The sequence below is a fragment of the Cuculus canorus genome, chromosome 15 (assembly GCF_017976375.1).
Source record: "Cuculus canorus isolate bCucCan1 chromosome 15, bCucCan1.pri, whole genome shotgun sequence".
NCBI classification, from domain to species: Eukaryota; Metazoa; Chordata; class Aves; order Cuculiformes; family Cuculidae; genus Cuculus; species Cuculus canorus.
The window spans coordinates 10,347,780-10,375,181 of record NC_071415.1 but is presented as its reverse complement, the minus strand read 5'-3'; the positions used below and the strand labels follow the sequence as shown (position 1 = coordinate 10,375,181).

The following is a 27,402-nucleotide window of genomic DNA, read 5'->3' as shown; positions in this document are numbered from 1 at the left end:
GATGCTGCCAAGGACCCAGAGGGTCAAACCCCAGCATTGAAGGAGGTTGCGCCCACTTGGTGACCACCACCAGGTTTGCTGGCCCTCCCTGCCCAGTGTTGGCAGTTGTGTCAGGACAGGATATGGCCGTCCGCATCATGCATGGACCCCACAAAGGCTGTTCAGCAGGAAAGAGGTTAACAGGAAGGAGGCAGGCTAGGCGCTGGCTGCCAGCTCCCGACCCTGCTTTGGGGTGGGGAGCAGCTGGGAGCTGCAGGAGCGGTGCGAAAATGGCCATATAAGGCCAAGTCGAGGCTGCTCCAGCCTCCCGCACAGCCCCAGCCGGGCTCCCTCTGCTCCAACACGTGCACTCCGGATGGTCGCCCATGGGGACAGGGCTGTGGATGGGATGCGTGGCCCCAGAATTGCGGCCCAGACACCCCCAGAATGGGTGCTACCCATGCCTCGGTGGGGTGGCACTGGATGGGAGAGGAGCCCAAGGGTGCTTGTAGCCAGCTCGCAGCCTCACTCAGTGTTTAGACTCCCTGTCTGTGGACATAAACACCGACTCTGCTTAAAAGCGGCCCCTGGCTGAACTCTCCTGCCCAGCCCCTGTGCTTCACCCCCTCCCCAGACTGTTCCCTGGGAAGAAAATTCCTTCCCCCTGGCGAAAGTGGAGCTGATGTTGTTTTATCTCCTGGTAGAGGCTTGGGAGGGCTCTACAGGGGGCCGGCATGCAGGGACAGGCGTGCATGGGCCTTGCTAACCCATCCTCCCAGCCTACCTCCCTGGCTGGTTCCTTGAGCTGGATGACTGGGGGCTGTGAGGAGCTCCTCTGGCTGGACAAATGTCAGGATCCAGCTGTCCGTGCCCATGATGAACAAGCAGGGGCCAATGGTGGGGAAATGTGTGATGGAGCTGGGGAAAGCATTAGAGCATTTATCCAACCAGAAGGATGTTCCTGCATTGGTGGCTGCACGCCAGGGCAGGTGTCCTGTCATGTCCCTCCTTGTTCCCAGTACAGGGCAATTTCTGGTGGCACTGCAGGCCAGGTTTGCTGCTGGTGCAGAGCCACAGCATGTGCCAAGGCCACATCTGTAGAGCACTCCTTGTGAGAGGGGGCAAAGGCTTCTGTCTGCTGGAGAGTCCAGGCAGCAGTGAGATTAGGGTGCATCTTCCCCTATTTCTTGCACAGGGGCGTGAGGTTTGCATGCAGAGGTGCAGTGGGACATGTGTTGCTTGATACCTCCATTGCATTCCCTTGCCCAAGGTAAAAAAACTGCTTTTCTATTGCCTGGTGCCCAGTCCGAGCAAGCTGGAGAGTAGCTGCTGAAACGGGTAGGCTGCAGGTGGGAAAGGTGTGCTCAGATGGCCAAGGAAAGATACCTGCCTCCTGCTTGGATGGCACAGGGAGAGCAGAGAGCTGCCGTGGGGATGGCAGGGGATGAGGGAGCACTCCTGCTTGCAGGGAGATGTGATATGGAGGAGTACAACCTTCTGCTTCCCTTTGTTGGGTGACTGCTCCAGTTCATCCTTTTGCAGAGCCCGCAGAGGTCGTTTTCAAGAGCCTTTGTCTAATTTAATAAATGCAGGATGGTCAGCCTGTTAGATGATCTATAAGTGTAATAAAATCTGCCCACCGCAGGGCTCTGCTCGTGTTGTGGCCGTATCGATAGCCTCGTGCCTAGTGGCAGGAAGCCTAAAACACTCATTAAAGCTCTGCTGCTGTGCCAGCCCTGCTCCTCTGGTGCCTGGGCAGCTCGGGGCGCACCATGCTGGGTGCCAGGAGCTGCCTGTCCAAGCTGTCATGCTGCCCTCGCCCAAGGGATGGTTGTCTTCATGTTGCTCTGATGCTCCTGTGGCAATGGGGCAGTGGAGTCTTGCTCCCTGCCACGCTGCATCCTAGCCAAGATCCCACTTGCATCCCGCCTCGAGCACCATGATCAGCTGAGCCCGGGCACCGAGAATGGGGGAAGCTTTTAGCAAACACAGCAGCTGCCTTTGCGGAGTACTCTAGAGTGCTGTAAATGAGCAGTGCGCTCCTCGGCAGCCACCCTCATGCATATTTTAGCTTGGAGAACTAACATTTGTCAGGAAGCATTTATGGAGACAGCGTGGATGTCTCTTCCCCAGGCACCGCAGCCTCACTGCTGCTCTGGAGCTGCGCTGGGAGCCAGGGCAGAGCCAGACGGGGCCCGTGCCCTTCCCGTGCAGCGTTGCGGCTGAGCAGGGCTGCAGAGCCACGATTTCCCCCTTGGGAACGGCTGGGCCCCGGTGCCAAGGCAACCAGCCTGCCATGCGAGATAGACAAATGGTTGTGGGATTTTTTTCTTTCTCTTCCCCTCCTGGTTCTTGGCAGAAAGTAAAATGTCCCTTTTGTTCGGCTTCCTCCTCCCCCTGCCCCATTGCCTTTCTTTAAAGGTTGTGTTCCAGTTTTCATCAGCCCACGTTGTGTAATAGCCCTGGAGAATGGCGTGGGCATTGGCCATGTCCCACCGAGGCCGTGGCAGAGCTGCTCCTCAGGAGCTTGACCGCGGGGTTACGGGCTCAGAAAACATCTTGTGTACGGTTGCTGAGTGAACTCTGTTGTATTTTGGATCGAGCTCCTATGATGCACATGTGTTAGAAATTACGGGGAAGGTGCTTGGAGAAAATCTGGAAATTGATGAATCTAATAATCCTGTATTTCTACTTCAGCCCTGCAAAACCATATGGAATGAGGGACTTTTGCAGATAACCCCTGTGGACTTATAGCATCAGCCCCTGCACCCCAGTAATGCCTTGCTTGGGATTTCTTTCTTTGGGGCTTGTAAGAGGTCCTCGTTCTTTCTTTCTCTCCTTTCTACTGTACAAGGTGGGGATGCTGTGGTTGCAGGGCTCTGCATCCTAAGAGCATCCATCCAAAGGTCCCTGCATCTTCTCTGAAGGCTGCTGGTGTTGTGGATGTGGAGAGCATGGTGTGACTCATGTCCTGGGCACCCAGGAGGGGAGAGGAGGAGGAGTAGAGTGTACTATAGGCTTTGTGTAGTATGGAGGGGGACGCTGCAAGCACGTGTGTGTGTAAATACAGATCTGTCATACCAGAGGGAAACAGCAACACTATTGTTTCTTGGCTCTGGTTCCTCTGCTGATACTGGCAGTGTAGAGAGCTGTAGCTGCTCATATGGTGTGGGTGCTGCCTTCCTTGTGGCAGTGAGCAGTGGGGGGCTGCTCCACTTGCTGGGCTGGAGGTGGCACTGAGGAGAACTGGTGTTCCTGTTGGTGTCCATAGTGGTGTCCTCTATGGGTGCAGCCTCTTGTACTTCCACTCCTCTCCCCTGTTAAAAGACACACGCAGGCACCACATCCATTTGTGAGGTAGCTGTGTGCTCCGTGCTCTGACAGCAGCATGGGAAATGGCAAAGGCAGAGCCAGCACCTGGGGACAGGGTAGGGACCAGCAGAAGCCAGCATCTGGAGCTGAGCCTGAGCGTTCACTCCTACTTCATCCAGACGCAAAGCCTTTCCATGGCCCTGGGGTCCAATGCTGGATTTGACCTTGTATAAAAACAACTGCTCTTCAAAGGGCTGGTTGTAGTCTTGGCCTTGTTATTATTTTGGCGTCTCTGCCATGTTACACCTCCCTGCTTTTACATTTAGTTATTCCCTTCCAATCACTGGAGACATACTGTCCTCACCTGACCTGGAACCAGCCTGGGGACCAGCTCTGCTTGTCCCTCCTTGGGGATCCCCAGCCCAGAGGAACCCCCCCAGCACAGAAATGGGTGCTCAGAGGTGAGGAAGGGGTCTGCGTGTCCTCATCCTCTGCTGCTGAGTCTCTCCCATCTTCCCCTGCTCCCCTGCCACTGTCCAGTGGCTTTGGCACTTGAAGGCTGTCCCTGTTCTGGTTCCTGGGCAGGAGCAGCCATGCACCATCACCAGCTCCTCTGTCAGGGGTCCCTGGCCAGATTCGAGGCATTCCCGGGGTGCAGTACTGCACAAGTCCCATTCCTTTCCTCAGTGAAATTTGTGTGTGCACATGTGCTTCCACCTGGCACCATTTGCATTACATAGAATCATAGGATCTAGAAATGGTTTGGGTTGGAAGGAACCTTTAAGTCCATCGAGTTCCACCCTGCCTCCATGGGCAGGGACACCTTCCACTGCATCAGGTTGCTCAAAGCCCCATCCAACCTGACCTTCTCTGACTTCTCTGGGCAACCTGTTTTGTGTTGCTTTGAGGTGCCTGCGCTGCCTCCAAGGAAGGAAATAAATGGTGTAAAGGAATTTACATCACGAGCAAGCGAGGCTGCTGGTCTGTCAGGTTTTGTCTGCTTGCAAGAGGTGCAGGGGTGCAGGAAGGCTGCCGTGGGGTGGAGGGTTCATTCCTGGTGCCCATGCTCTCCCCAGCTGCAGGTGCAAGAGGGGACAGCGCTGGCTTTGCTCACAGCCCCTCTCCTGGTGTCCCAGCTTGGATGTGCGGTGCTGGATGGGGACTGATGCGTCGGGCTGTGCAAGATGCCAGTGTTCAGTCTCATAAGGAGGGGCATGCAGCGAAACCACTTCACAGGGCTGGCCCGGTGATGGGGGGGCCCAAACCGGCTCCTCCGCTCTAGGCATGCTTGGGTCGGGGCTGGGTGTGAGCAGCAGGAGAAGCCGCCCTGACCGCTGTCGTGTTGTTCAAGAGGGAGGAGAGCAGGCAGGTTTTGCAGGCAGCCCTCTCCTCGTCTCCTCGTGTGCCAGATCCCTGCCAAATCCCCGTGGGGCCTCCCAGAGACTCGTGTGGTGCCCGTGGCAGGAGGGACTGAGTGGCTCCGTGTCCTCACAAGAGGCTGGAGATCCCTCCTGGAGCTGCCCACAGCCCCCTTTTCCCTGGTCCTAGTTGCATTCCCTGGTGGAAAACTTACTCAGGATGGGAAAGGTGATGAGGCCCACACCACTATCCAGATTCTGGTCCTGGAGGCCTTGGCTGTGCTGCAGCCCCATGAGACAAAAAGGTTTTCAAGACTCCACTTGGAGCGGGAGAAAGTTTTTCCATTGGGTTTTTATAGCTCCCGGAAAGCGGGGTTTTATTTTTGTTGTCTAAGACAAAAAATCCTCTTAGGAGCCGACTTCCCGCAGTGCTGCAGGGTGGGCAGCTGTGTGTGCTCCGTGCCGAGGATCTGGGCTTGACTTTGCTTTCCCTCCATCCCACAGGGTTTGTGGACACTGATGCCTGTTTCCACAATGGGAGAAAGGGGGTTTGGTGTCCGGCCCCATCGTTGTGGGGGCACCAATGCCACAGCACCCATGATGGCTCCATGCCAGCCCTGCGCTGTCATGGTCTGCTGCCACCTGGGGACACAGCCACAGGGAAAGCCCATTTCCTGGGGAAGGGGGCTATTTCCCACAGCCTGCAGATGGGTAAACGAGGGGACTTGGGGAGATGCGCTGAATTTCCTGGGGTTGTAGGCTGGGACTGTCAAGCTCTCCCCAGTTGCCTCTCCTCTGCATGATGTGGGTTGTGTTTGGAGGGGTTTTACTGGCAGGGGAGCCTATTTCCATGGTAAAAAACTTAACAGCATTTGCCAAAAATCCATCTTCCTCTTGGTCTGGCCGTCTGGAGGGCACAAGGAGGCTTTGCTGGGGCAAGGATTTGGGCAGGGACTGCTTTGGGTGCTCCTTCAGTGCCCTGGATGGCTCAGAGGGATCCCAGTCATTTCTGCCCCAGGTGCAGGTTCATAGCGGGGTGCAGAGGAATCTCAGTGTCACCGAGCCTGGCATGGCACAGGCAGGCTGGGGATGGGGGATACAAGGCATCGGTGCTCGAGGAGGGAGGGCTACAGGCACCTTGCATCAGGAGTGGATGGCCACGCTGTAATCGGATGAGCCAACACCACTCCAGATGGACCCGTCAGCTCTCGTCAGTGCTGACACCCCTCTGGATCCCTCCACATCCCCTCTGGCCAGAAGCGCCACCACTCTTCCCGTTCTGCTATGGAGCTAGTGGACCAGAAGGCGACATTGTTTTTGCAGAGCCCATCAGCTTTGCCACCCCCTGCCCCTTGCTGCGACCCCTTCGCCCCAGATAGTTTGTGGCTGCAAACTCAAGGCTGGCTACTCAGTGCCTTGCCTTGCTGTCCCCATGCTACCAGTGGGGCAGCCGTCCTTCCCTGGGCATCTAGTGTAGGAATAACATCTTCCTGGCAGCAGTGGGCTGGACTGGGCTAGCAGGAGTTGTGCCTGCTGGTCTGTTTTCCCCTGATCTTCGTCCATGGCCTTGCTGTGTGCTGGTGTGGCACATAAATGGGTCTGGGTACTCGGGCAGAGCATATTGGTGTGTAGGATCTGGTTGTCCACGAGGAGTAGTTTTAGGGCTCAGCTCTGTGCTTATCTGCTCTTCTGTCCTTAAACATTCCTCCTTTCTCCTTTCCCTTGCAGCCAACAACCCTCCCACAGGGCACCATCAACATGAACCAGTGCACGGATGTGGTGGATGGGGAGAGCCGGACAGGGCAGAAATTCTCCTTGTGCATCCTGACGCCAGAGAAGGAGCACTTCATCCGGGCTGAGAACAAGGAGATCATCAGTGGGTGAGTGCAAGTCAGCGTGGAGCTCTTCCCTTAGCTGAGAGGAAGAGGAGGATGGGTAGGAGCTTGTCCAAGAACCACAAGCCCCGTACACCCTCCAGTCCTTGTCTGTCCTGGGGCAGATTTGGCCTCCTAGGGCTGCTCACTCTGCATTTACCTCATCCCTGTTTGGACTCACCATTGCAGTGCCCTCCCGGCCCTGCTCACTCTCTGTGGGCAAACTGGGAGAGGGGCTGGATGCAGCCCAACCCGTGGTCCCAGTGGAGCATCTGACCTCTGAGAATGATTAAAATATCACTTGTAAGAGTGCCTGCTGCTGGGATGTGGTTGCTCAGCAACACTGAAGATTAGAGCACTAAAAAGAGCAAATCACGGTAAATTTTTGTGGCTCCAGGTGTTGGATGGTGACCTAGAAACATCCTCATCCCTCGCTTGTGTACCGGCTTACATTGAAGCCAGTAACAGCGAAGGTGCAGAGCCGAGCTGCTGGCACACAGCGACCAGCTGCTACGAGGCAGCTGCTCACCTGCAAGCATTGCCCATGTCAGGTGTCTGGCGCTCGTTGCCTCCCTGCCAGTATTTGTTGACACCTTAAACTAGAGCAGAAAGTCGGAGGGATAAAGTGCTCGCTGTTTCCTGCTCTTCCCAAAGCATCTGCAGCATGATGCCTCCTGCTCACCCGAGGCATGGCAGGAGCAGAGTCAGTGCTTTCTGTTGGGGTGATTTCATTCCCAAGTGTTTTCTTCAGTTGTGGTTCCCCTGTCTTAGTAAATACTGGTTGAAATAGGCATTTTCCTGCAAAAGCTTAGGATTTTGGTCAGATTTATATTTGAATATATGTGTTGAAACTTCCATGCTCTACTGAGACATGGGAGTGCAGGTGATTCCCCCTCTGTGCACCGTGTTGGCCACCTGATCTGTCCTGTAGCAGCACAACCTCCTCTCCAGCCCTGTTCACAATAGTGTGGTTGCAGTGGCTGCAGAGCTGGGATGCCGAGGCACAGAGGGAGTGTGGCAGGGTAGAGCCCTCTCCCCTCCCTGAACCGAGGTGGGAGTGAAGGCTGTGCCCCAAAACATGACTGATCCCCGTGCCTTGCTCTGTTCTCCCTCTCCTCATGCTTCAGTTTGCAGCTCAGCCTTTTGTTGCCGGTCCTGCCAGCTGTGCAGGAGGGGAGAGGCATTGCAGAGCAAGGTGGGGCTGATTTATTGTTCATTGGCCTGGCGATGGATTTTGAAGCAGCGCGTTTGCTCCTGACTGCAAGCATTAATCATCCCAAACAGTCCTACTCTGGGTCTGAGCCAGACGGGTTTCATTTGCAGTTGCAGCACGACGGGAAGATTTCCCCGGCCGAGGGAGAATTTGTTTTACGTTCGTTGCATGCTTCTGGTGTTTATTGCTTAACCAAACCCCACTTGATGTGGTCCTCTCTAAACGCTTTACAGCAGCAGTGCGCGAAGTGGGGGGAACAGGAGAGGGAAGCAGGGACATATGAAGCAGGAATGTTTCCCAGCAGTCCATGAATCCCCATGGAGTTCACAGGGATGGAAGAGCAGGTCATCAGGCTGCAGCAGGAGGGCGCGGGAGGTTCCCCCAAACAATTGACTTGTGCAGGGAATGGACTTCTCAAAGCCAAGTTCCTGCTGCTCTTTCTTGGACAGAAGTACTTTGTGTGCAGTGTGCGGGCGCTGGCATCGCACAAAGGGGAAGGTCCTGCTGGAGGCCTTGCTCCTGCAGTGAGTGGGGTTTGAACCAAAGCAGCCTGGGGTCATCCCTTCTCTCCTCTTGTCTTGCCTCATTTTTCACTAGGAGCTGATTGGGATGATTTCTGGATATACCCCCGTGGCAGGGGGGTTGGAACTAGATGGTCTTTAAGGTCCTTTCTAACCGAAACTATTCTATGATTCTGTGATTCTACCACATTGACCCTGACCAGGCTGGAGAGGCTGAGCCCCCCTGTGTGTCCAGCTCCAGCTTGGGCTTGTGCTTACGGCCAAGTTTCAGAGCCCAGAAAGATGGAGTTAGGGGTGAAGTACGGGTGTTCCATCTCAGAATGGAGGGAGTGATTTGCTTGCAGGCAGCCTGACTTGGAAGCAGGATGAGGCTGTGTCTCCCGTGGGGCAGATGGGATCCTGGAGGTGGGATGGCTGGTCAGAGCCATCTGTTGCAAGGGGAGCAGCTTTGGGGCCCACTGTGGGAAGCTGTGTTATGCCCCATGGTTGAGTGTGAGCATCGCTCTCATCCTTGTACTCTGCCCTTCAACACAGACCTCACCTTTTGATTTCTCTGCCTGCAGGTGGCTGGAGATGCTGATAGTCTATCCAAGGACAAACAAGCAGAATCAGAAGAAGAAGAGGAAGGTAGAGCCCCCAACTCCCCAGGTAACCCCAGGAGGGGACACACTGTCATCTGCTTCCTTGCCTCCCTCTCAGGGCCATGACACTGCTCTGCCCCCAGGGAAGATCTCCCAAACCAGCTGGTCCAGGGCAGCAGAACAGCATGAATTAATTCCTGGTCATCACTTCCCAGGGTCACACAGGTACTGCTGCTTTCCTGGCTGCGTGGGGGCCATGTTTCACCTCGTGGGTGCTGTCTTGTGGCACCAGCCCTGCGCACGCTGTCGCAGTAGCGGCTGCAAAGTCATTTGGTCCTCGTGGGGGACCAGGGAGAGGTGCTGGCTGTTTGTGGACCATTTTGGCAGAAACAGGATGAAATTCCACTGGGCTCTGATTACCCCCTTTGAGATGACCCCAGAGATAATGGGAATGAAAGGAAAATACTAAAGGCCAGGGCCAGGCTGGGAGCTCCGGGGGCCGGAGCCGGGCTCTCTAGGGACCCAGCGGTGGCTTCGTGCTCACTTTGACTATAAATGGTAAAAAACGTTGCTGGCCATGACTCACTCGTTCCTGCCGGGCTCCCACGTGGCCAGAGTGGGGGAGAATCCCACAGATGGGGAACGTGACCCCGAGGCCACCCTCGTCCTTTGCAGGGCTGAGAATAGCCGCGTCCCTGAGGCCGCCTGACCTCTGGGCTCACATCCCACCACTGCGGGGAACTAGCTGGGAGGGCTCCTCCATCTGAGCTGGGCTGCAGTGCTGGGGGGCTTGAAGCAGCATCGGGGCTCCCCTGAGCCCTGGTTTTCAGGTCCTCTTCAATGAAGTTCCCCAGGATGGTCCTAGTGGAAACCAGGCCATGGATGGATTTTGTATGGCGTTTGTTGGAATCAAGTTTCTGCCACTCAACTGGATAAAGAGGTTCTGGGCAATGAGACTGAAAACTGGGGGGAAGATGGCCTTTTTTTGCACACAAAGCTGGAAATCTGAGCCACCTTCTGCAAAGGACTGGGCTTGTCACAGCCCCTTGAGCTCTGGCTCCAGTGATGCTCTAGGGAAGATGCTTCCACCTTCCGTGGCCAAGAGCTGACTACAAGTCAGATAGGCAACTACAAGTTGCCTATCCTCAAGCCCCAGGGAGGGGGCTGCCACGTTCGGGGCACCCTAGTGAGCTGATGTAGCAGGGCAGGGATGCTCACACCATCGCTGGCACAACACTAAACCCAGGCTGGGTTCAGGAGGGGGACAGGGCAGAGAGGAGAAAGGGCACAGAGCCAGGAAAACATCATTCTGGGTTACATTTCATCACCATGGCAACTTCTTGGAAACCGTACAGGATCCGAGCTCCTGAGCACCAAATAAGGGAAGCGGCTGCGGGAAGGATGCTGGTTCCCCACGGGTGGACAGGCTCCCCAGGTGCTTGGGGATGGGGTGAGCCTGGTGGCACTGTTCACTGCCCTTGGTTTTGAGGTGGTCCACCCCAAGCCCCGTCCTGCTCGCTGCCCTCCTTCCACTCTCTTTATATCCCATCACTCTTGGTCCTGTGGCACCAGAAAAAGATCCAAATTTGCTTTTTCAAAACCAACCTCCATGTGGAGTCTGCTGCCAGGTGGATGCTGCGCCGTCTGGCATTCATGAGCAACCTGCAACAGCAGAAGAAACGTCTTCCCTCTGTCTCCTGGATCATGCTGATGCAGGCAGCTGGTCTAGGGAAGGAGAGAGGATGCTGGGGAGAAAATCAGCACCAAATCCCCGTCTGTGAAATGGCTTCTTCTGAAGTTGGCTGCTATTCAGCTCACTCTCCGTGTGCCGGCGAAGAAAGCCTGATTCCTTTCTAAAGACGGCTGCCCGCTAATCCAGCAGCAGATCGCATCTGAGAGCTGCTCAGGGAGGGATGGACACCTTTGTGATTGAAAAAAGATTAAAACAATGGAGATTTCTGCTTTTTCTCACTTCCACATAGTTTTTCTTTGTCTGTGCTACAGCAGAGCTCGGTTGCAGCCAGGTGCTCCTGAGATATCAGGGCCATTTTCAGCTCCCCCCATCATTTTGCAGCTCCCTCCTGCCAATTCACCAGGGTAGGAGAAAGACAGGCAAAGCTGGGAATATTGCTCCAGCTGCAGATTCTTGGACAGGAGTCGTTAGGTGCAATCCTAGAGGTGTTTTCACTTTTGCCTTGCAAGCAGGTTGCAGTCTTAGGGACTAAAGGGCAGGTTTCCCTTGCAGCTTTTGCTGTCCCTGCTCTCCCTGGGAAATTGAGACAGAGTTTGGGGCTGAAATGTGGGATTTGAGGCACTGTGTTCTGTTGCAGGACGAGTTTGCAGAGGGGTGCGGCAAGCTTGGGGAAGCAGAGCGTGCCCAGGCATACTGAATGCAACTGGAGGCTGGTTTTGCTGATTTTGATGCCTGCTCCTTTGTGGAGCTGCTCATAACACTGGGTGGCAAATAGTTAAGTTCTCTGCTTGCTTATAGACCGCTTTTTGGCCCTCGTGTGTGTCTAATTAAATATGTATCTACAAATAATTATATGGGGGAAGGTGCAAGGAATATATAAAAGTCTGTATCCTGAGCCGTCAGTTTGCTTTGGGCTTTTGGATCAATGAATGAGAGAGGGGTTGAGGTTGAAAGGGCCCTTGGAGATGGTCTGGTCTGACCCCTGCTCAAGCAGCATCTCCTTGAGCAGGATGCCTGTGAACTCTGGATCATTTACCTTCAGCATTGCATTCCTTTAAAGCGAAATTTCCAAGGGGATTTTTTTAAAGATTGAGGTCATTTGCTGCTTGTTGTGGCTGTGTGTGGAGGCAGGACCCGCTCCCTGGGAGATCCCCCGGCAGCTGCGGTGCAGCCCTGCGAGTGTCAGTTTGGAGGAGCCGGGCTAACTCCCATGGTGGTTCCGCTGATGAGGGAGAGGGGACAGACAGGATGCTCCTTGTAGCCCATGTCCCCAGCCTGTGTCTGACAGCTCAGGTGCTCCTGGATTCTCCCTGCTTCATGGAAAGGGAATATGCAGCCAGAAAACTTCCCACAATCCGAGACTGTGGAGGGGGTTTAATTGTCATTGATTTATTGGTGGCTTTAAGGAAAATAATCTGCTAATGCAGAAGCTTAATATGACAACAGCAAAACATCTGCTAGCGAACAAAGCCAAGCTCTAAATGGGTTGTGAGAGCTGCTGCCTCTTCTGGGGCGTGTGCCGAGCCAGAGCTGCCCAGGCTGCGGCCACCACAATGGCATCGTCGTCTGATGGACTCCAGAGCCCCTCATGAGCAAGAGAAGCATTTCAGATGATGGGTATTGTTTTAATATAGCATAAAGCTCAATGTGATATTGTATTTCCTTTGTAAAAGAAGCAGCATGTTCAGTAACCAAAGCACCTGGGAGGAGCTGGTTGGGTTTTAGTCTTTTTATCAGTGGCCCGTAGCAAACCAGCTGTGACAAACAAACAACACAGTTACTGGGGGCAGGGAATTGTCTCCTCCATCCCTTGTCCTTTAGCTTGGTTTCTTTTTTTTTTTTTTTTTAAGTTAGTTATAGTGCTGAGAAAATTCAGTGCTGAAAAACAGAGCTGAGAGAGAAGTCTGATGTTGGTCTGTATTTGTGAGCAGCAGTGGTTGCCCATGAGAGAGCCCACAGAGGGATCGGGAATGTGCAGAAGGACTGGGAACATGCAGAGGAGAGTGGAGGATGCTGTGTTACGTTGTATCAATTACAAGGGTGCACTGTCGCCCTGAACTGGGTTTTAGCAGAGAGGAGCATTTCCAGGTTCCCCATGAGTCAGGACCTTACAGAACCTTTTCTCTGCGGGTTCTCAGCATTGCACTTTGATTGTTGTGTGGAGCCCCGTCTGTGCACTGGACAGCTTGTGGGAAGAGCTGTTGTGCTGGAGCGTAAGCAGAGCCACATGGGGCCCTGTGCGCCAGGGAAAGGCCAAGGCTTTGCTCCGCTCAGGGCCAGGCTGTGTGAGCATGAAATGAGCTTTTCCCAAGGAGTTACGTGTTGCTTGCCGCAGCATCATGTACAATGCACCGGGAGGGGCAGTTCCTATCCAAAAAAACAAAGCTAGCGAGCCCCTCCACTCCCACAGCGCCTGGCTGAAGGTCTCCTTCCTTTGTCAGCTTGCCTTTGCCCTGGATCTTTTCCCAGCTGGATGCGTGGGGAAGTGTGGCTGATTTGGGGAGCCCTCTCTGTGAAGGGGTAGCAAGGAACTTTTACTTTCTCACTGTGAAAGTGACACTGTTCCCTTTGGACAAGGAAGTCCTGACCCGTCACCCCACCACACTGCCCTGGGGCAGGGTTTCCACCTACAAATTTGTCGCCTTCCAAATGCGGTGGTGACATATGGCTGAGCAGCCCTGTCGCTGTCTCCATCCTGCTGTGGCATGTGTCATGAAGCAGCACACAAGCAGTGTGGGACCCATGCCTCCAGGGACACCCCCATAGGGACACTGCATGTGGAGCTGGGGCAGACCCCCCTAACCCTGCTGTCTCCTCTCTTCTCCTTAGGAGCCCGGTCCTGCGAAGATGGCCGTGACCAGCAGCAACATCCCCAGTGCGGAGAAGGTCCCTGCCACCAAGTCCACGCTTTGGCAGGAAGAAATGAGGGGCAAAGACCAAGCAGATGGGAGCAGTGGCATCAGCCCAGCGCAGAGCCCGGTGCAAGGTCAGGCTGGGGCTGCAAGCTCCCTGAAAGATCCCATGCTGGACAGCAAGGAAGGTGAGGATGGAAGTACCAGCACTGGGTGATGCTGCAATGGCCTGGCTTGAGCAGCTGAGCTGGCAAAAAAACACCATGAAGGAAAAGTTTTCTGTGGGTTTGGCTCCCAGATCGTCCCAGCAAGGAGTGGAAGGCAGCCTCCATCCCTGCTGTGTCATGCAGGAACCCGAGTAAGACTTTACAGGCTGGAGTTCAGGAAGGAACAAATTTGCATCACCTGCTAGAAAACCGTACTTTATGGAGCCCAATCCGCCCCGACAGGGAGATGGGTGTGCCTGGCCTCACAGGTGGTGCTGCCCTAGTGCTGGAAAAATAAGGGGAAAAACACCTTTTTCAGCCCCTCCACACCCACTTCTGGGGCACCCGGAGAGTCTGGAGCCATGCTGCGCTCAGCCTTGCTGTCAGGGCTGCCAAGCCCTGAGCACTGCTTCCTCCTTCAGCCCTGCATCAGGGCCCTGTTTACATTTGGTCTCCTTGATGAGTCCCTGGAAGGCGCCGGGGCTGTGGCATTGTTCTCCTTGGAACAATAGGGGTTGGGGACTCTTCCTGCCAGGGCTATGGACAGGTCCCACATGCTGTGGCTGTTTCCTTTATCTGCCCCCTCGGACGGGGGATGCTTCCTGCCTGCTCCCTTTTGCAGGGACGAGGTGATCATCACCTTGCGCCTGCAGAGCTGAGTTTGGTGCTGGGCTGGGAAGAATGGGGAGTGATTGCCGTGGCTGTCCACTTCTTGGTTTGAAGGTTGAAGTCTTTCAACTGTGCAAGCCCAACCCAAGTGTTGGTCTGACATCCTTAGTTCCCTGTAGATCATCCCACCATCTCCATCGGCATGACAGGCGGTCAGCATGGAAAAGCCAAGGGTGCAAGAGGTAGCACAGCACGGGGCTAGGGCCAGACTGCCTCTCCTCTCATTTCCTGCACCCTTCCTGGGTGGAATTGCGGTGCTTTTGTTATAAGCAGAACTTGGGCATGAAACCAAGTGTGGTGATTTTCCTGTCCCTTAGATGAGAGCTCCATGAATGGAGACCGGATAGACTGTGGGCGGAAGACACGTGTTGAAAGTGGGTACTTTTCCTTGGAGAAGACCAAGCAAGACTCGAAGCTGGAAGAGCAGCAGCTGCCGCCCCCACCAAGCCCACCCAGCCCCAGCACCCCGAACAACAGGTACAGTTATCCCAAATCGCCCTCACAGGAGCATGCCCAGCCCTTTCCTTTCCCAGGTACCCGATCAGGCAACCGAATGATTCCCAGCTTCTCTCTGAACTCCTTGGACTCGAAGAGCAGTTGCCCCATCCACAAGGACTCCAGCAGCAGAGATGTAGGAAGGGGAGCTGAAAAATCGGGGCGTCCCCTTTCTTTTAAAGCCAGCCGGCAGTACACCACCCTGGCCGACGTTCCCAAGGCCGTTAGGATCAGTAATCGTGAGGCCTTCCAGGTGGAGAGGAAGCGGCTAGAGCGGAGAACCCGGGCCCGTAGCCCTGGGAGAGAAGAAGTGGCCCGGCTCTTTGGCAATGAGAGAAGGTAAGGGATGAGTGGCTAATCTCCTCTTTGCATGCTTGCAATGGCAGCGAGGCTGTGTCCCGGCCGCAGCCTCGTATAGAGCAGGCAGTTTTTGCTGGGTGAAGCCCCTTTCTATTACAGTGCTCCTGGTTTTAAGGACACTCATCCACACCAACCAAGCGGTGGCATGTTCTTAGTAGTGCCATCGGGTGGGTGTCACCCTACCTGGCTTCTTTTGGGACAGCTAGCTGAGGTGGATGATGTTCGATGGCTGTATTTGCAAGCAAGCCCGCTCTCCCTGTCCCCTCCCCAGCACGGCACACGCTGGCAGCTGGCACCATTAATTAGGTTAGCTCTCTAAACGGTGTTAGAGCCGGCTTCATTACGCAACTGCCTAATGAGCTGAGAGAGGTTTCAAAATGTCACAGCATTAATCTGGGAGAGGAGAGGCGGGTGCAGTGCCGAGGCAGGGCGCAGAGGCTGCAAAACAGCTTTAGTGCAGAGGAGGACCGGGAGGGCGTCCGCGCGCGCGCCAGCACCGTGCACTGACGTGCTTGGTGCTCTCCGGGCGAGGCAAAGGATGGGCTCGACTTGCCCTGGGAGAGACGCGTTTGTGCAGTGAGGGCAGCAGAGCAAACCAGGAGACGGGCCCCGGGCGAGAGGGCTGCCTGCCAGTCTGATTTTCTCGCTCGAGTTTTCCTCCGGGCATGTTCTCTCTTGCACGGTTTCAGCAGGCTCTTCTCCTCTCTTTCTTCCCAGCCCCTAAAGGACTGTTTTCCAGCGTGGCTTCCGAGAGCTGGGAGCAGGGCTGGGAAGCACAGCACAACTTTGTGCCGGTGCTGCTGGTTGGCAGGAGAATCCCAAACCCAGCCCAGCCCTGGCAGTGTGCACAGTAAATGCTGGGCTGGTAATAAAGGAGAAGAGCACAGGTTTGACTTTCTTTGCCTCGGGAACTGGGTCTTCCCCAGGATGGAGGAGAAGGATGGCACATGTGGGTCCCTTGGCCATCCTGACTCGAAGCAGGGCTGGGGAGAGGCTGGTGACTGCCAGTTTGCAGGCTGAACTGGTGCAGCCTGTTAGCTCAGGTATGGGTGAGGTTGTGTCCCTGCTGGGTTTGCTTGCACAGGATGTCCCAGCCAGCACCTGCCCCAGTGCAAGAGGACGGCACATTCCTCCATGCTGACAGCCCTGAAGGTATCGTGCAGCACTGGGATCCAGCACAGAGCTGGGATGTGCCAGCTGAGGGCAGGGAGGAGCAGGTTTAGAGGCAGATAACAGGGACCAGAAGAAGGATGCTGCTGCCAGATTGTCCTTTTTTAATGTCAGCCCCACTCATTGCCTGCTGGCAGCTGTCTTTTCCCAGGGCAAATCTGTTTTTCCCAGCCCAGCTGGACTCCTGAGGCTGTTAACAGGCTTTTATTGCTTTATCAGTATTGGCAAAAATTGCTCTACGTCAGTTCAGGCCTTTTATCAGAGCAGGATCGGTGCAGGAAGAGAAGCAGGTGCTGCACCAGGCACAGAGTCTTGCTGCCCACAGGGCTGAGCCCAGTGTGGCGTTCGGATGACGGCAGAGAGCAGGGCAAGGGGTCCCCACCTACCGGAGAGTTTGGCTGGGGATCATTGTAGTGTGCCATGAGCAGGACACTCAGCTGATAGTGTTTAGGACTGGGTACATTTGCTTTCTCCTCTGGTAACCTGGGAATTGGGCCATGTGGATGGTATGGGTGGAAAGGCTGTGTGTCCCAGAGCTCAGGTGGACTCAGCAGGACACAGTGTCACCCCAGAGAATTAACATTCGCCAGCACCCTGCTCAGCTTGGCTTGGCTGCTTTTTAAATTTGAGTTTACTGAGTCCAGATATCCCTCTCATTTTTCTTCTCCAAGCTCCAGCTGTGCTCATCAGGGTTCAGCAAATGCAATAACTCACTTCCATGCTATAGGGTCAGCTTTTCCCTCCGGGTTTAACACCATTTCTAATAATCCTCCTCAGTAACCCACTAACACGTCTGGGAACGCTTGCTTGAAATCGCTTGCCCACATGCCAACCTCATAGGCGCCAGCCAGCCATCGCTCAGATCTGCCTTTCATCTCCCAGTGCAGCCAAACGAACTTGTGCTGATTCTGTTGGTATTTTTGGCTCTGCCTCCTTTTTTTTTTTGTTTACCCACCATAAATCAGTGCGAGCGCTAGAGCTACAGATGGAAAAGAATATTTTAGGTACCCAGTGCTGCATCCTGAGTGACACACCTGTAGGCTTAATTCCAGATAAAGCTGTTTTTCAGGCTTCTTGTCCTGTTTCCTTACATGATTTATGTCCGTGACTGTGCTGGAAATTGCCCATGGTGACCATTTATACCTGATGCTGACTCCACGCCCCATGCAGATGTCTGAGCTCGCAGGACTCAGAAACATGAATCAGAAAATGAGAGATAATCTCCGTGATTTTGGAGAGCGGCAGAGTACGAGTTCCCTCTGCTGGCACGCAGCAGGACGAGGCTGCCGGCACTGCATCGCCAACACCACGCAAGGGGGCCCAGCTAGGCCAGGGAGAGGGTCTGTGCCCAGAGAGGGTCTGTGTCCTGTCTCGGACCCATCCCTAGAGTGAAAGAGCAGGGACAACTCTTTGGAAACCTCATGGATGAGTCTTGAAGCCTGTTCTGCACACAAAATCACAGCAGAAGAGGGCTGCAGGGACAGCCTTGGGTGCTGGCCCCATATCCCAGCAGAGCTTTGCAGCTGCAGGGATAAATCCTGGCACATGTCAGCAGGATGCCAACAGCTTTGGGAAGGTGACACCATTGGGTGAGGAGTCCTTGGGGTGCAGAGACCTGGAGCCCCTTCCTCCTGGTGTGCGACTTGCAGGCTTACCCACCTCCTGCAGCTCCCTGGGGAGCACTGGGCTCTCTGGTTGGCAAACCTGCCTTTTTCACACACTTCCAGGGATGCAGGCTATAAATCCACGGCTTTCCTGGTTGCTCCCATATTCTGCTTGCATTGGCAAGAATCTGCTGTGGCATCTGCTGGACCTGCTGCAGGAGTGTGCTCAGAGGGCTGAGGAGTGTTTCTAGCCTCAATAAATAGCAGAGCTGCTTAAAAGACTTTTCTTCCTCAAATTCCTTCTCTGGAGCTTCTTGGGCTCTAAGGCTCCGCTCTGAATGGTGCTGCTACCTGTAGAGAGGAGCATCTGCTGTCCCAAGTATGTTTTTTTCCCTTGTACAACTATGCTTTTCATTTTTGTAGGCCTTTTGGGGAAATTCCTCTTCCTGACATTCGCTGTCTTTCTTGCTGCTAAATAATGACTGAATCCAATAAAAATGAACCCTTTCTTCCAATCAAAGAAAATCACTTTAACAATAGCTCCTGTTGGTCTTTATAGCTTTCCTTCCCACCGCACACACCCCGCTGCCTAACAGCCAAGATCTGCAGCCCAGGTTTAGTAGCCTGGAAAAGATTAACAGCCTGCATGGCCGAGGGACTCCTTGGGATGAGCTTTGTAGTTGAGAAAGCGTTAAATGGCACTGCAGTTTTTAAAATGCTTCTTCGTACCTGTCTGCGGCCTTGTTTTGTCAACACGGAGCTGCTGTTCAGGGGGAGCAGCTCTCTCCTCAGTGCGGTGGGGAGGACAGTCCTCCCTCTCTTTGTCCCACCAGGATCCCGAGCAGTAACTTCTCTGAAGTGTTGAGCTGATGGGAACAAAAAATGATTCTTTCCTGTAATCTGGATAATATTAACCCTTGGGGCTGTGATTTGGTTGCAGTGATTTATTTTTCTCCTCCCTTTTTCAATGACGAATTACTGGAATGATTTTGATTTTGTTGTATATGTAGATGCAGATATATAATTTTCCTCTTCTGTTCATTCATTTTCCAGCCTTGTTTTCTTCCAGGTCTTGTTGCTCTCCACCTTCTCCTGCTGTGTTGCTGTGTGACGTGTCCGCCTTTACTTCGCCTGCTTCGCTACCATCTCATCTCAATCTCAAGTCGTAGAACAACCTGGTGGTGCAGCCCCTTTCATGAGAAATCAACCTGCTTTTGATTTTGGTTTATGGTTTTTTTTGGTTGGGTTTTATTTTTTCTCTTGGTTTGTTTTCCTTCAGGCCTTCACCTAATAGGGCACGGATAATGTTAATTCACGGACTTCTTATTCCCTCCTAAACTGAGACTCAGAGGAGGCTGGGCCAGTGTAAAAAGGGTTAAAAATCTGTGACTTCAAAACAGTTCTATGTCTGTCAGTGAACGGAGGATGTGGATTTATGTTCTGTGGGCTGACTTACATGAATGGACATCCCACAACCAAAACATTGCAGGGGACTGGAAGCTCTGTGTAAGCCCAGGATCTGCCTGCTCCCAGTCTGCAGACTGAGAGGCAGCAGGTCCTGAACAGATGTCTCGTGAAAACATCCGAGAGATTTGAATTTACAAAGCCAAACCCTCCCCACCGATTTTGTCTCTTACTCTTTGATTGTGGGCTCAGCGCCAGGTCCTGGTACCCTGGCTCTGAGCACCAGTGGGAGGCCGCAGCCCCTGGGGGGTGTGATGTGCTGAAACTATTCATCTCATTTATAGAATTTGGTGGAAATGTTGGTTGAAAACTGAACATTTCATGTTTTTCAAGTCTTTAACCTGCTATTCCTTTTTGTAGGAAGTGTTAAAAATGTTTTTTTGAATTACCTGTTTCCCCTAATATGATTGCCATTGTAATTTTCACGCATGTTAGAGGTTCACATAGAGCAAGCAGCTCTGAGTTTAGATGCGGCATTTTTATGTTAAGAGTTTTTGTGTCAAGAACCCACCTGGACTGAGCTTTCTGGGAGGTTTGAAATTGAGCTATAAGCCACAGAGCTTGGAGCTCAGCTAGCATCTGTGTTGGTGGTGGGTTATTGCTTCATGTTCCCAAGCTGTGATTAAAGACCACGAGGTTGATACTTGCTCAAACTCCTGGGTGTGCAAACTTAGACACCAGCAGGTTCTGTCAAAATTCCAGTGTTTCCTCTCCTGTGGGTCAATGAACAGCTTTTCATGCTGGAACAGTTCTTTTAATTACACCTGCAAATGCTTGTTGTTTGCTTATTCTTAGGAGCATCCCATTTGGGTTTGGTCTGGGGTTGGCTCTCTCCCCATCCATATTTCTTCATAGTTTTCCTCTGTCCTTGGAGATGACTGTGCCACAGTGTGGTGGGCCACCTAGGCGGTGTCTGAGACCCCACGCTGCACTCCCTGCTGTCCATTCCGGATTTGCAGACCAGTTAGAGAGGAGGGCAGAGCCCCAGGGTTTTGCAGGGGTTGCTCGGCTGTGCCCGCATAGTGTGTTTCTCGTATCCTTGTCCCTCCTCAGCTGGTGCACCCTGCGAGCTACACCCATTACCTGCAGGCACCTACGGCCACTCCTCACTCAGTGCAATCCTCTGGGAGTTACCTGTGTGCAGCTGAGTTTTTGCAGGGTGTCTGCTGCAGCAAACACACAGAGTGACCCACAGGTACTCTGCCCCCCAGTTTGGTCTGTGGCCTGGGGGACCCTCCCTTGATAGCTGCAACACTAGAGAGTAAGGACAAAGTTTAAGCCGGAGCTGCTCAATAATCCCTGATTCTAAAAGGTCTAAAATTTACAAATAAAAAGCTACTGCTGGTTTTGCAAGGGTTTTCTAGATGTTTAAGAGGACAGTGTTTGTGGAGTAGAGTAGTGTCAGGTTTTTCCCTACTTTGGCTGCAGGTGCACGTCAGATCAGGGTGGTTTGCCCTGGATTTGTGCACACTAGAGCTTGTGGAGAAACTAGGACCTTAGCCAGGTGTGCATGAACACTGGGTCAAGCAGTTCTGCAGCCACCTCGCTGCCTTGACCCCGGGCAACTTGAACTTCGTGAGATTGTACAGCTCAGTGCAGTTGCTGTTCCCGTGTTTAAACTGGCTCTGGTTTCCCCTTTCTGTTTTTCAGGCGATCGCAGGTCATTGAAAAATTTGAGGCATTAGATATTGAGAACGCAGAGCACATGGAAACGAATGTGTCGGCTGGTGCTGCCCTTTCCAGTGACACACGGCAGGGCAGGAGTGAGAAGAGGGTTTTCCCACGGAAACGGGTAAGCTGCTTAGTTGAGGTCTCACAGTGAGGTTTGGAGGATGGCACCTGGGATCTGGCAGCCCAGGATAGAGGGGTTTTAGCTGCAGGGTTTGGCTATAGCATTTGTCCCTGGGTGGAGGAGGGGATCTGTTGTTGCAGGCAGGCTCGTGCAGGAGCGTACCGCTCTGTGTTCAGTCCGTGCAGGTTTGCTGCTTGCTGCTCTGTTGCCTTGGCCCAGCTGCAGATCAGAGTAGAAAATCAGGCTGTCTTTTCTCTTCCCTCCAAAACAGAAAGAGGGAAACTTCAGATCCGACATGGTGGGGATCATCAGGGTGGGGTGAAGAAACAAAAAAAACAGGCAATCTTGAGAGTCCCAGATACGCTTAGATATATTGGGAACAAATTAATGCCTGGGAGGCCTGAAAAAGTATGTTGCCGGTGAAATGACACTTGTTCTGAGCCTGAGATGACCCTTAAATACACGGATTTTTATGCCACAAGTCAAGAGAGAGGGACTTGCTGTCCTAGTTCCTGCGCTGATCTGGGCTAATGCTGTTTACACAGGACTTCACTTGCGAAGGTGCAGCTGTAGGCTCCATATTGGATGTGTCTGCATCTCCCCTATCCCCGCATCGCAGAGCAAAGTCGCTGGACAGAAGGTCCACGGAGTCCTCTATGACGGTGAGCCACCAGAGACATGTCCTCTGCTATAAGGGGCGGACATGAGAGGCCCTTCCCAGGCAGGTCCAGTGAAGCCTGCGCTCCCTGCTGCTTTCCCCGCAGCCAGCATGTAGGACATAGGATAATACTCGGGTTCAGAGCAGGTTTCAGTGACCTGACTTCACACTTGGTTTGTTAAGGAGAGGTGACACGTGTCCTGGCTTCCTTGATGTTTATGCAGTTGTGAGAGTGTGTAAGTGGGAGGAAGGCTGCGAGGAAGGGCCAAACCTGCCCTCCTGAGCTTTCCTCCCTTTGCATATTTCAAATGCTCACCAGACCTGGAGGCAAACAGTACAGAACAAACACAAAGTGCTCTCTTCTCCCTCACCACCCTTTTGTAGAAACAAAATAAATACACTTGCTAATCTCTCAAAAAGATTACAACGGCCATTGTAAATATGAGCTGCATTTTTTGTGGATGGACAACTTCTATTCAAGGGCATCTCAGAAAAATGCAGTAGCTTAGCATTTCTGTGGTAGCTTTTCACGTAGACTTGTACAGCCAGAAGAGTCATTCTTAAATTCTTGTTGGTAATAGAAAGGTGTACGAAGTGCATGTTAAGTGGCAATGCACATCATCTAACGAAGGCAAGAAAATCATGCAGTCAGTGGAAAGAAAACCTTTTCCTTGTATTAAATATTCCTTTCTGGTGCAACTCCTGCTGTAAAAGTAGCAACGTAAGAAAAACCTGCACTCCTGCTGGCTCGCAGCCACGATTGTGAGACTCCCCCCTGCCCTTCAGGTTCACTGTGTCAAATCAGATTGGTTATCCATCAGGATAAAAGCTGAGGGAGAGTTCATCCCTTGATGGGTTTAGTGGGTTACAGCAGAGCTGTGGCTTGCACTGCATCGGTATCTGGTTTTGGTTTCTAATGTCTACACCCTTCAGTGGCAGCTGATCCCAAACTTTCCATGCTTCAGTAGCTTTCAGCTTTAGGCAAAGCCTGCGTTCTCCTGCCTGACCGAGCACTCAGAGGAGAGCAAAGAGGTTTCTGTGGAGGAGCAGGACCTGCAGGAGGAATCTTCCTGCTCAAGGTGCTTCTGTAATGTCTTACTGCACCCCAGTCTGAAACCTCCACGTACTGCTTAGCAGCATCTATACTCTCTGATTGCTTCTGCACCTTTGCTTGAACATTAAGGAAGTTGAGAAGTGTCATAAAGCAATACGAACACTGCTAAGGAGGGATTTATCTATTTTCACTGAAGATTCTTGCCCTGTGCCTCTTCCCAGTTGAGAAATAACAACCCTGTGAGCAACTGTGATACTTGCACTCCTTCTGTTTTCCTTCTGTGAGAAGTGCAAGATTGGGAGCTGGTTATCTTTGATCTAAAATGTAGATCCTCTGCTTGATGTTCTCCTGTTGTACAAGCAAGAGCAGCTTAAACAGGACTCAGACCCGGGGGCCATGATCCCACCTGCACTTTGACAGAAGAGAAGCGGGCAGGTGGTTGTATCACTCTCAGGGTAAATTAGGTCTGAGATCAGAATGCCTGTCTCCCATAGCCTGCTTCAGGGATGGATATAGTCATTGCAAATGCAATTTTCTCTATAGAGAAAATTCTCTATAGAATCTGAGTGGTTCGTGGCTCATCACTGCCTCGTCAGCAGGTCCTGGTGGGTCTTAGCAGGTTTCTTGTCTGCAGCCACATAACACCCAGGGCTATGCCAGCTGGCGTCTGTCCACTCCCTCCTCTGAGTCTTTAGGGATTTGGGAAGGGCATTTACTTTTCCTGTGTTTTTGTGGAGCAGAGTTTTGTGGGTTCCCGACAATGTGGGAACACTCAAATGTGGGATGTCCCTCTCCTTAGCATCGGTTTGGTTGAATAGGCTTCCAGTCCCCGGTTTTCCGTTGTTCCCCTGTTTCAGACACTACAGCTGCATTTCACGCACTGCTCTCTTTTCCTCCTCCACTCTGCAGCCCGTGGAGCAGCTGGAAGAGCTCAACCTCAAGGGAGCCAAAGCATTTCCACCACATCCTTCCCTGCACACAGGCAGGGCTGGGAGGAAGGGCTGGCGGGAGTTATCCCACGCTGTCTTGATTGCTTTTCTCAGAGCTTCAACATCCCAATGCGCCCACTTTGGGAGAGAGAGCAGGTGTCATTTGGGTGGTGCAGTGCTGGAATTCCCTGTATTTCCAGCCTTGGGAATGCAGTCTTGTTTTGAACCTGCAGCCTTGCATCAATAGCATGTACTTTGTCCTTCGTAATATATAATAGAAGGACAAACCCACCTGCAGTCATTTTAATTCCTTAATTCTCCATCCTCTGTAATGCTGGTGCGACAGTAGGAAATTGCAGGAGAAGGACTAAGAACACGACAGCCTGAACAAACTGTACAGCCGGTCTCTGCTCCTGGAGCAAATGTTTAGGCACCACACAGTATAATCCAGTTTAACTGTTGCTGGTCTCTTTTATTGCTGTGCTGTGTTTTATCAAGCTGCTGCTGTTACCTGCTGGGTGCGGTTGCTTCCACCCTCCCTTCTTATCACTTCTCTCCTTTCTTGCAGCCCGATCTGCTGAACTTCAAGAAGGGCTGGTTGACTAAGCAGTACGAGGACGGGCAGGTGAGTCCAGAGGAAGCTCTGCCCTTTGTATCAGTCTTCAGTGCCGCGGTCAGTCCCAGTTTCTGGCAGCTGACACTCACTCCAACGTCCCTGCTTTGCAGGCTGCACATGGGGCTGCTCTCAGCCCTGATGCAGCTCTGCTGTCCTTACTGGGTAAATCAGTACTGGGCCGTGCTCCAGGTAAAAGAAACCAATGTAGGCTCTTGGGCAGAGCAGGAACAGAAAATCAATAGAACTCTGGAGCCAGCAGTGGTTGTGTGCAAGACCTTTGCAAACAGTGCTTGTCTTGGAGCAGGAATAGCTGGTGCTCTGTCCTGGAGAGGTTTCACAGCCCCACAGCTGGATACTGTGTCATGGGTTTCTGGAGAGCTGGAGCAGCTTGAATAGCAGCACTGGTTTCATGTTCCCATTCTCCATTAGTCTCATCTCCCTTGTGACCCAGCAACCTCTTTGCCATCAGTTAATGATACTCAGATAAGGTCTTCTGAGCGCCAGGGAAGTGGTAAGGCCAGCAGACAAATAAATGCCTCTGAGCTGGCACTGAGGGAAGCAGTCACTGCTACTTTCCTCATGTCTATTCCCAGAGGGATGCAGGATGTGCTGCTCTACCGGAGCCTTAGAGACAGGCACTGGAAGCTGAAACAGCATGGGTGCCTTGGCTGTTTGCAGACTGCCCCTTTCCTGGATTTCCTTCCTTCCTATTCAGCCCATTGAGGGAAAGTGAGGACAGCTCATCCATGGCTGTGGCAAGGGCTCTGCTGAAGATACTGCTGATGTGTTGGCCTTGGGGCCAAGGCCACATCTAGAGGCAGCCAGAGTGGGATTTGGCTGCTGGAGTGAGTGCTTTATTAACTGAAAGCTGCCTGTGCCTCGCTGGGAGCGTGCAGAAGGTGTACCTATATAGAAAAAGGGCCAGGAATAGACTCCAACTCAATTTTTAGGTACTGCAGATAAAACATGATTTTTTTTTGCTTACTGCTTTTTTCTGAAAAAAAGTCTCTCCAAGCCTGTAAGTGCAGTCACTAAAAGCATTCTCATGCCAGCAGAGCTAAAGAGAAAGCTCTGATGGCCCCATAGCTCTCCCAGCATTTCACTGTCACACACAGGGTTGGTGCCGCTGGGGTCTGTGACTCTGCTGGTGCAGCAGCACTGGGGAAATGGGGGTTCTGGCAGTGCACACTGTCACGGTGTCCTTTGCATTGCTGCCTGCTCAGATCTCCCCTTTTCCCTGGGAGGGCCTCTCAGCAAAGCGAGGTGCGGACCTGGTTGTCTCTGCCTTACCTCTGTTGGGTGACCTGTGACAAACAGCCCAGGCTCTGCTGATGGGGAATGAGCGGGATTGTAACTGCTTTGTCTTGTTTTTTGCCTAGTGGAAGAAACACTGGTTTGTGCTGACAGACCAGAGCCTGAGATACTACCGCGATTCAGTGGCAGAGGAGGTAAGTGTCTTCCCTGTCTGCGTTCAACCCATTGCTCTGCGCCTGGGGGAGCCCCAGGTGCTCCCAGCTGACCCTGGGCAGATTGTCTTCCCACGTGGTTGTGAAGCATCAATCATTCTTCAGGGGTTTGTGTTTCTCAAGGATCTGCTGCATGCCTCCCCATGAGCCCACTGTACTTCAGAGTTGCAAAGCATTACAGCTCATTTTATCTCTTCCCTCTCCAGGCAGCTGACCTAGATGGAGAAATCGATCTATCAACATGTAGCGATGTTACCGAATACCCAGTTCAGCGAAACTACGGCTTCCAGATCCATGTGAGGAAAACCTGGAGAGGAAAAAGAGTCTGGGTGTGGTGGGGCTATTGGGTTTGCTCATACTGTGCTGCTGTTCATTCACAGCAAGGGAAATATCCCCAAACACGTAAGAGGGGCCACCCTGCATCCCTAGCCGTGCCCCGGAGAGCTGCGGCCTTGGGTTTGAGAGGCAATTTTTTAGTTACCAGTGGAGGGGAAATGGAAGGTTTTGTCTCAGCCTTAGGGTCTCAGCGACAGCAGAACCAGCCTGATTGCTGCGAAACACTGAAGTCCCACCATGAGTGTGCTTGGGGATGGAGGGGCTGGGTGCGACCTCTCCACAGCCATCGAGCAGTGCCCCTCATGCTTGGGGCTGGGTGCAGGGTGGTGCTGGAGTGGGGAGGAAGATGCCTGTGGGTGCAATCAGCTGTTCTGAGACGGTCCTCTCTCCCTAGACGAAGGAAGGGGAATTTACTCTCTCTGCCATGACATCAGGCATTCGTCGCAACTGGATCCAGACCATCATGAAGCACGTTCGCCCCACCACTGCCCCCGATGTAACAAGGTAAAGGGTGGAGTTTAACAGCCCCTGCAGTTGTCTGGTTTGCTATGCAGGAGTGAATCTCCCTTTATTCCCTTTCTTTCCTCTTTCTGAGCCTGTCCATTCCTGGAAGCTGCAGCTCGTTCTCATGTCCCTCTCTCTGGGCTTAATTTGGATACACTTTGTGGGGATGCTGATATGCTGAGTTACTCTTACGCGTGCAGCTTTCAAAGAGGGTTGAAAATGTGGCTTTAATTTGTGCATAGGAATATGAAATACTGTTTCTTTATCAAGGCTCCTCTGGATTCCCATCAGGTATTGTGAAACCACTTGGATTCAGTTGTGCTGGGTTCCCCCTTTCCTCTGGCTACTGTTCAGCATGAGCCTCCCATCCCCTCCACGGGTCACAGCAGCATGAGCCCAGGGTTCAATTTAGAAGCTGTTTGGCTCTGATGTGTTTTAAACTCCAGCCAGCAAATCGTCTTCCCTCCTCTTTTGATCTTCCAGATAGCTGCTGCAGCTCATTTCCCTTACGTGTTAGTAATGCTCGCGTCTCCTCCTGCTGTCAGTGCCAGAGGAAGGGACCCCTTCTTCACAGAGTACCTTCTGTGAGCACTTGCGGCTGTGGGTAAAGGGTGTTTGACCACCTCACAGCTACCCGTGCCAGCCACACTTGTGCGGGCCACCTCTTACAGGCTTTGTGGACACAGCTGCACTATT

At 52.9% G+C, this 27,402-nt stretch overlaps 1 protein-coding gene across 9 annotated transcripts in view; it reads left to right on the top strand.

Moving 5' to 3' along the window:
* Positions 1-27,402, top strand: part of MPRIP (myosin phosphatase Rho interacting protein) — an 83,619-nt gene that overhangs the window by 29,063 nt on the left and 27,154 nt on the right. For 4 of the 9 annotated variants that reach the window (XM_054080965.1, XM_054080968.1, XM_054080967.1 and 1 more), the window contains exons 4-14: positions 6,378-6,529; positions 8,821-8,905; positions 13,361-13,571; positions 14,576-14,735; positions 14,823-15,092; positions 21,002-21,143; positions 21,689-21,805; positions 24,353-24,409; positions 25,780-25,848; positions 26,073-26,162; positions 26,597-26,706. In XM_054080965.1, the coding sequence (XP_053936940.1) occupies positions 6,378-6,529; positions 8,821-8,905; positions 13,361-13,571; positions 14,576-14,735; positions 14,823-15,092; positions 21,002-21,143; positions 21,689-21,805; positions 24,353-24,409; positions 25,780-25,848; positions 26,073-26,162; positions 26,597-26,706 (1,463 nt within the window). Of the gene's footprint in view, positions 1-6,377; positions 6,530-8,820; positions 8,906-13,360; positions 13,572-14,575; positions 15,093-21,001; positions 21,144-21,688; positions 21,806-24,352; positions 24,410-25,779; positions 25,849-26,072; positions 26,163-26,596; positions 26,707-27,402 lie in introns of all 9 variants that reach the window. The other 5 variants (XM_054080970.1, XM_054080971.1, XM_054080972.1 and 2 more) reach the window with 3 other exon arrangements.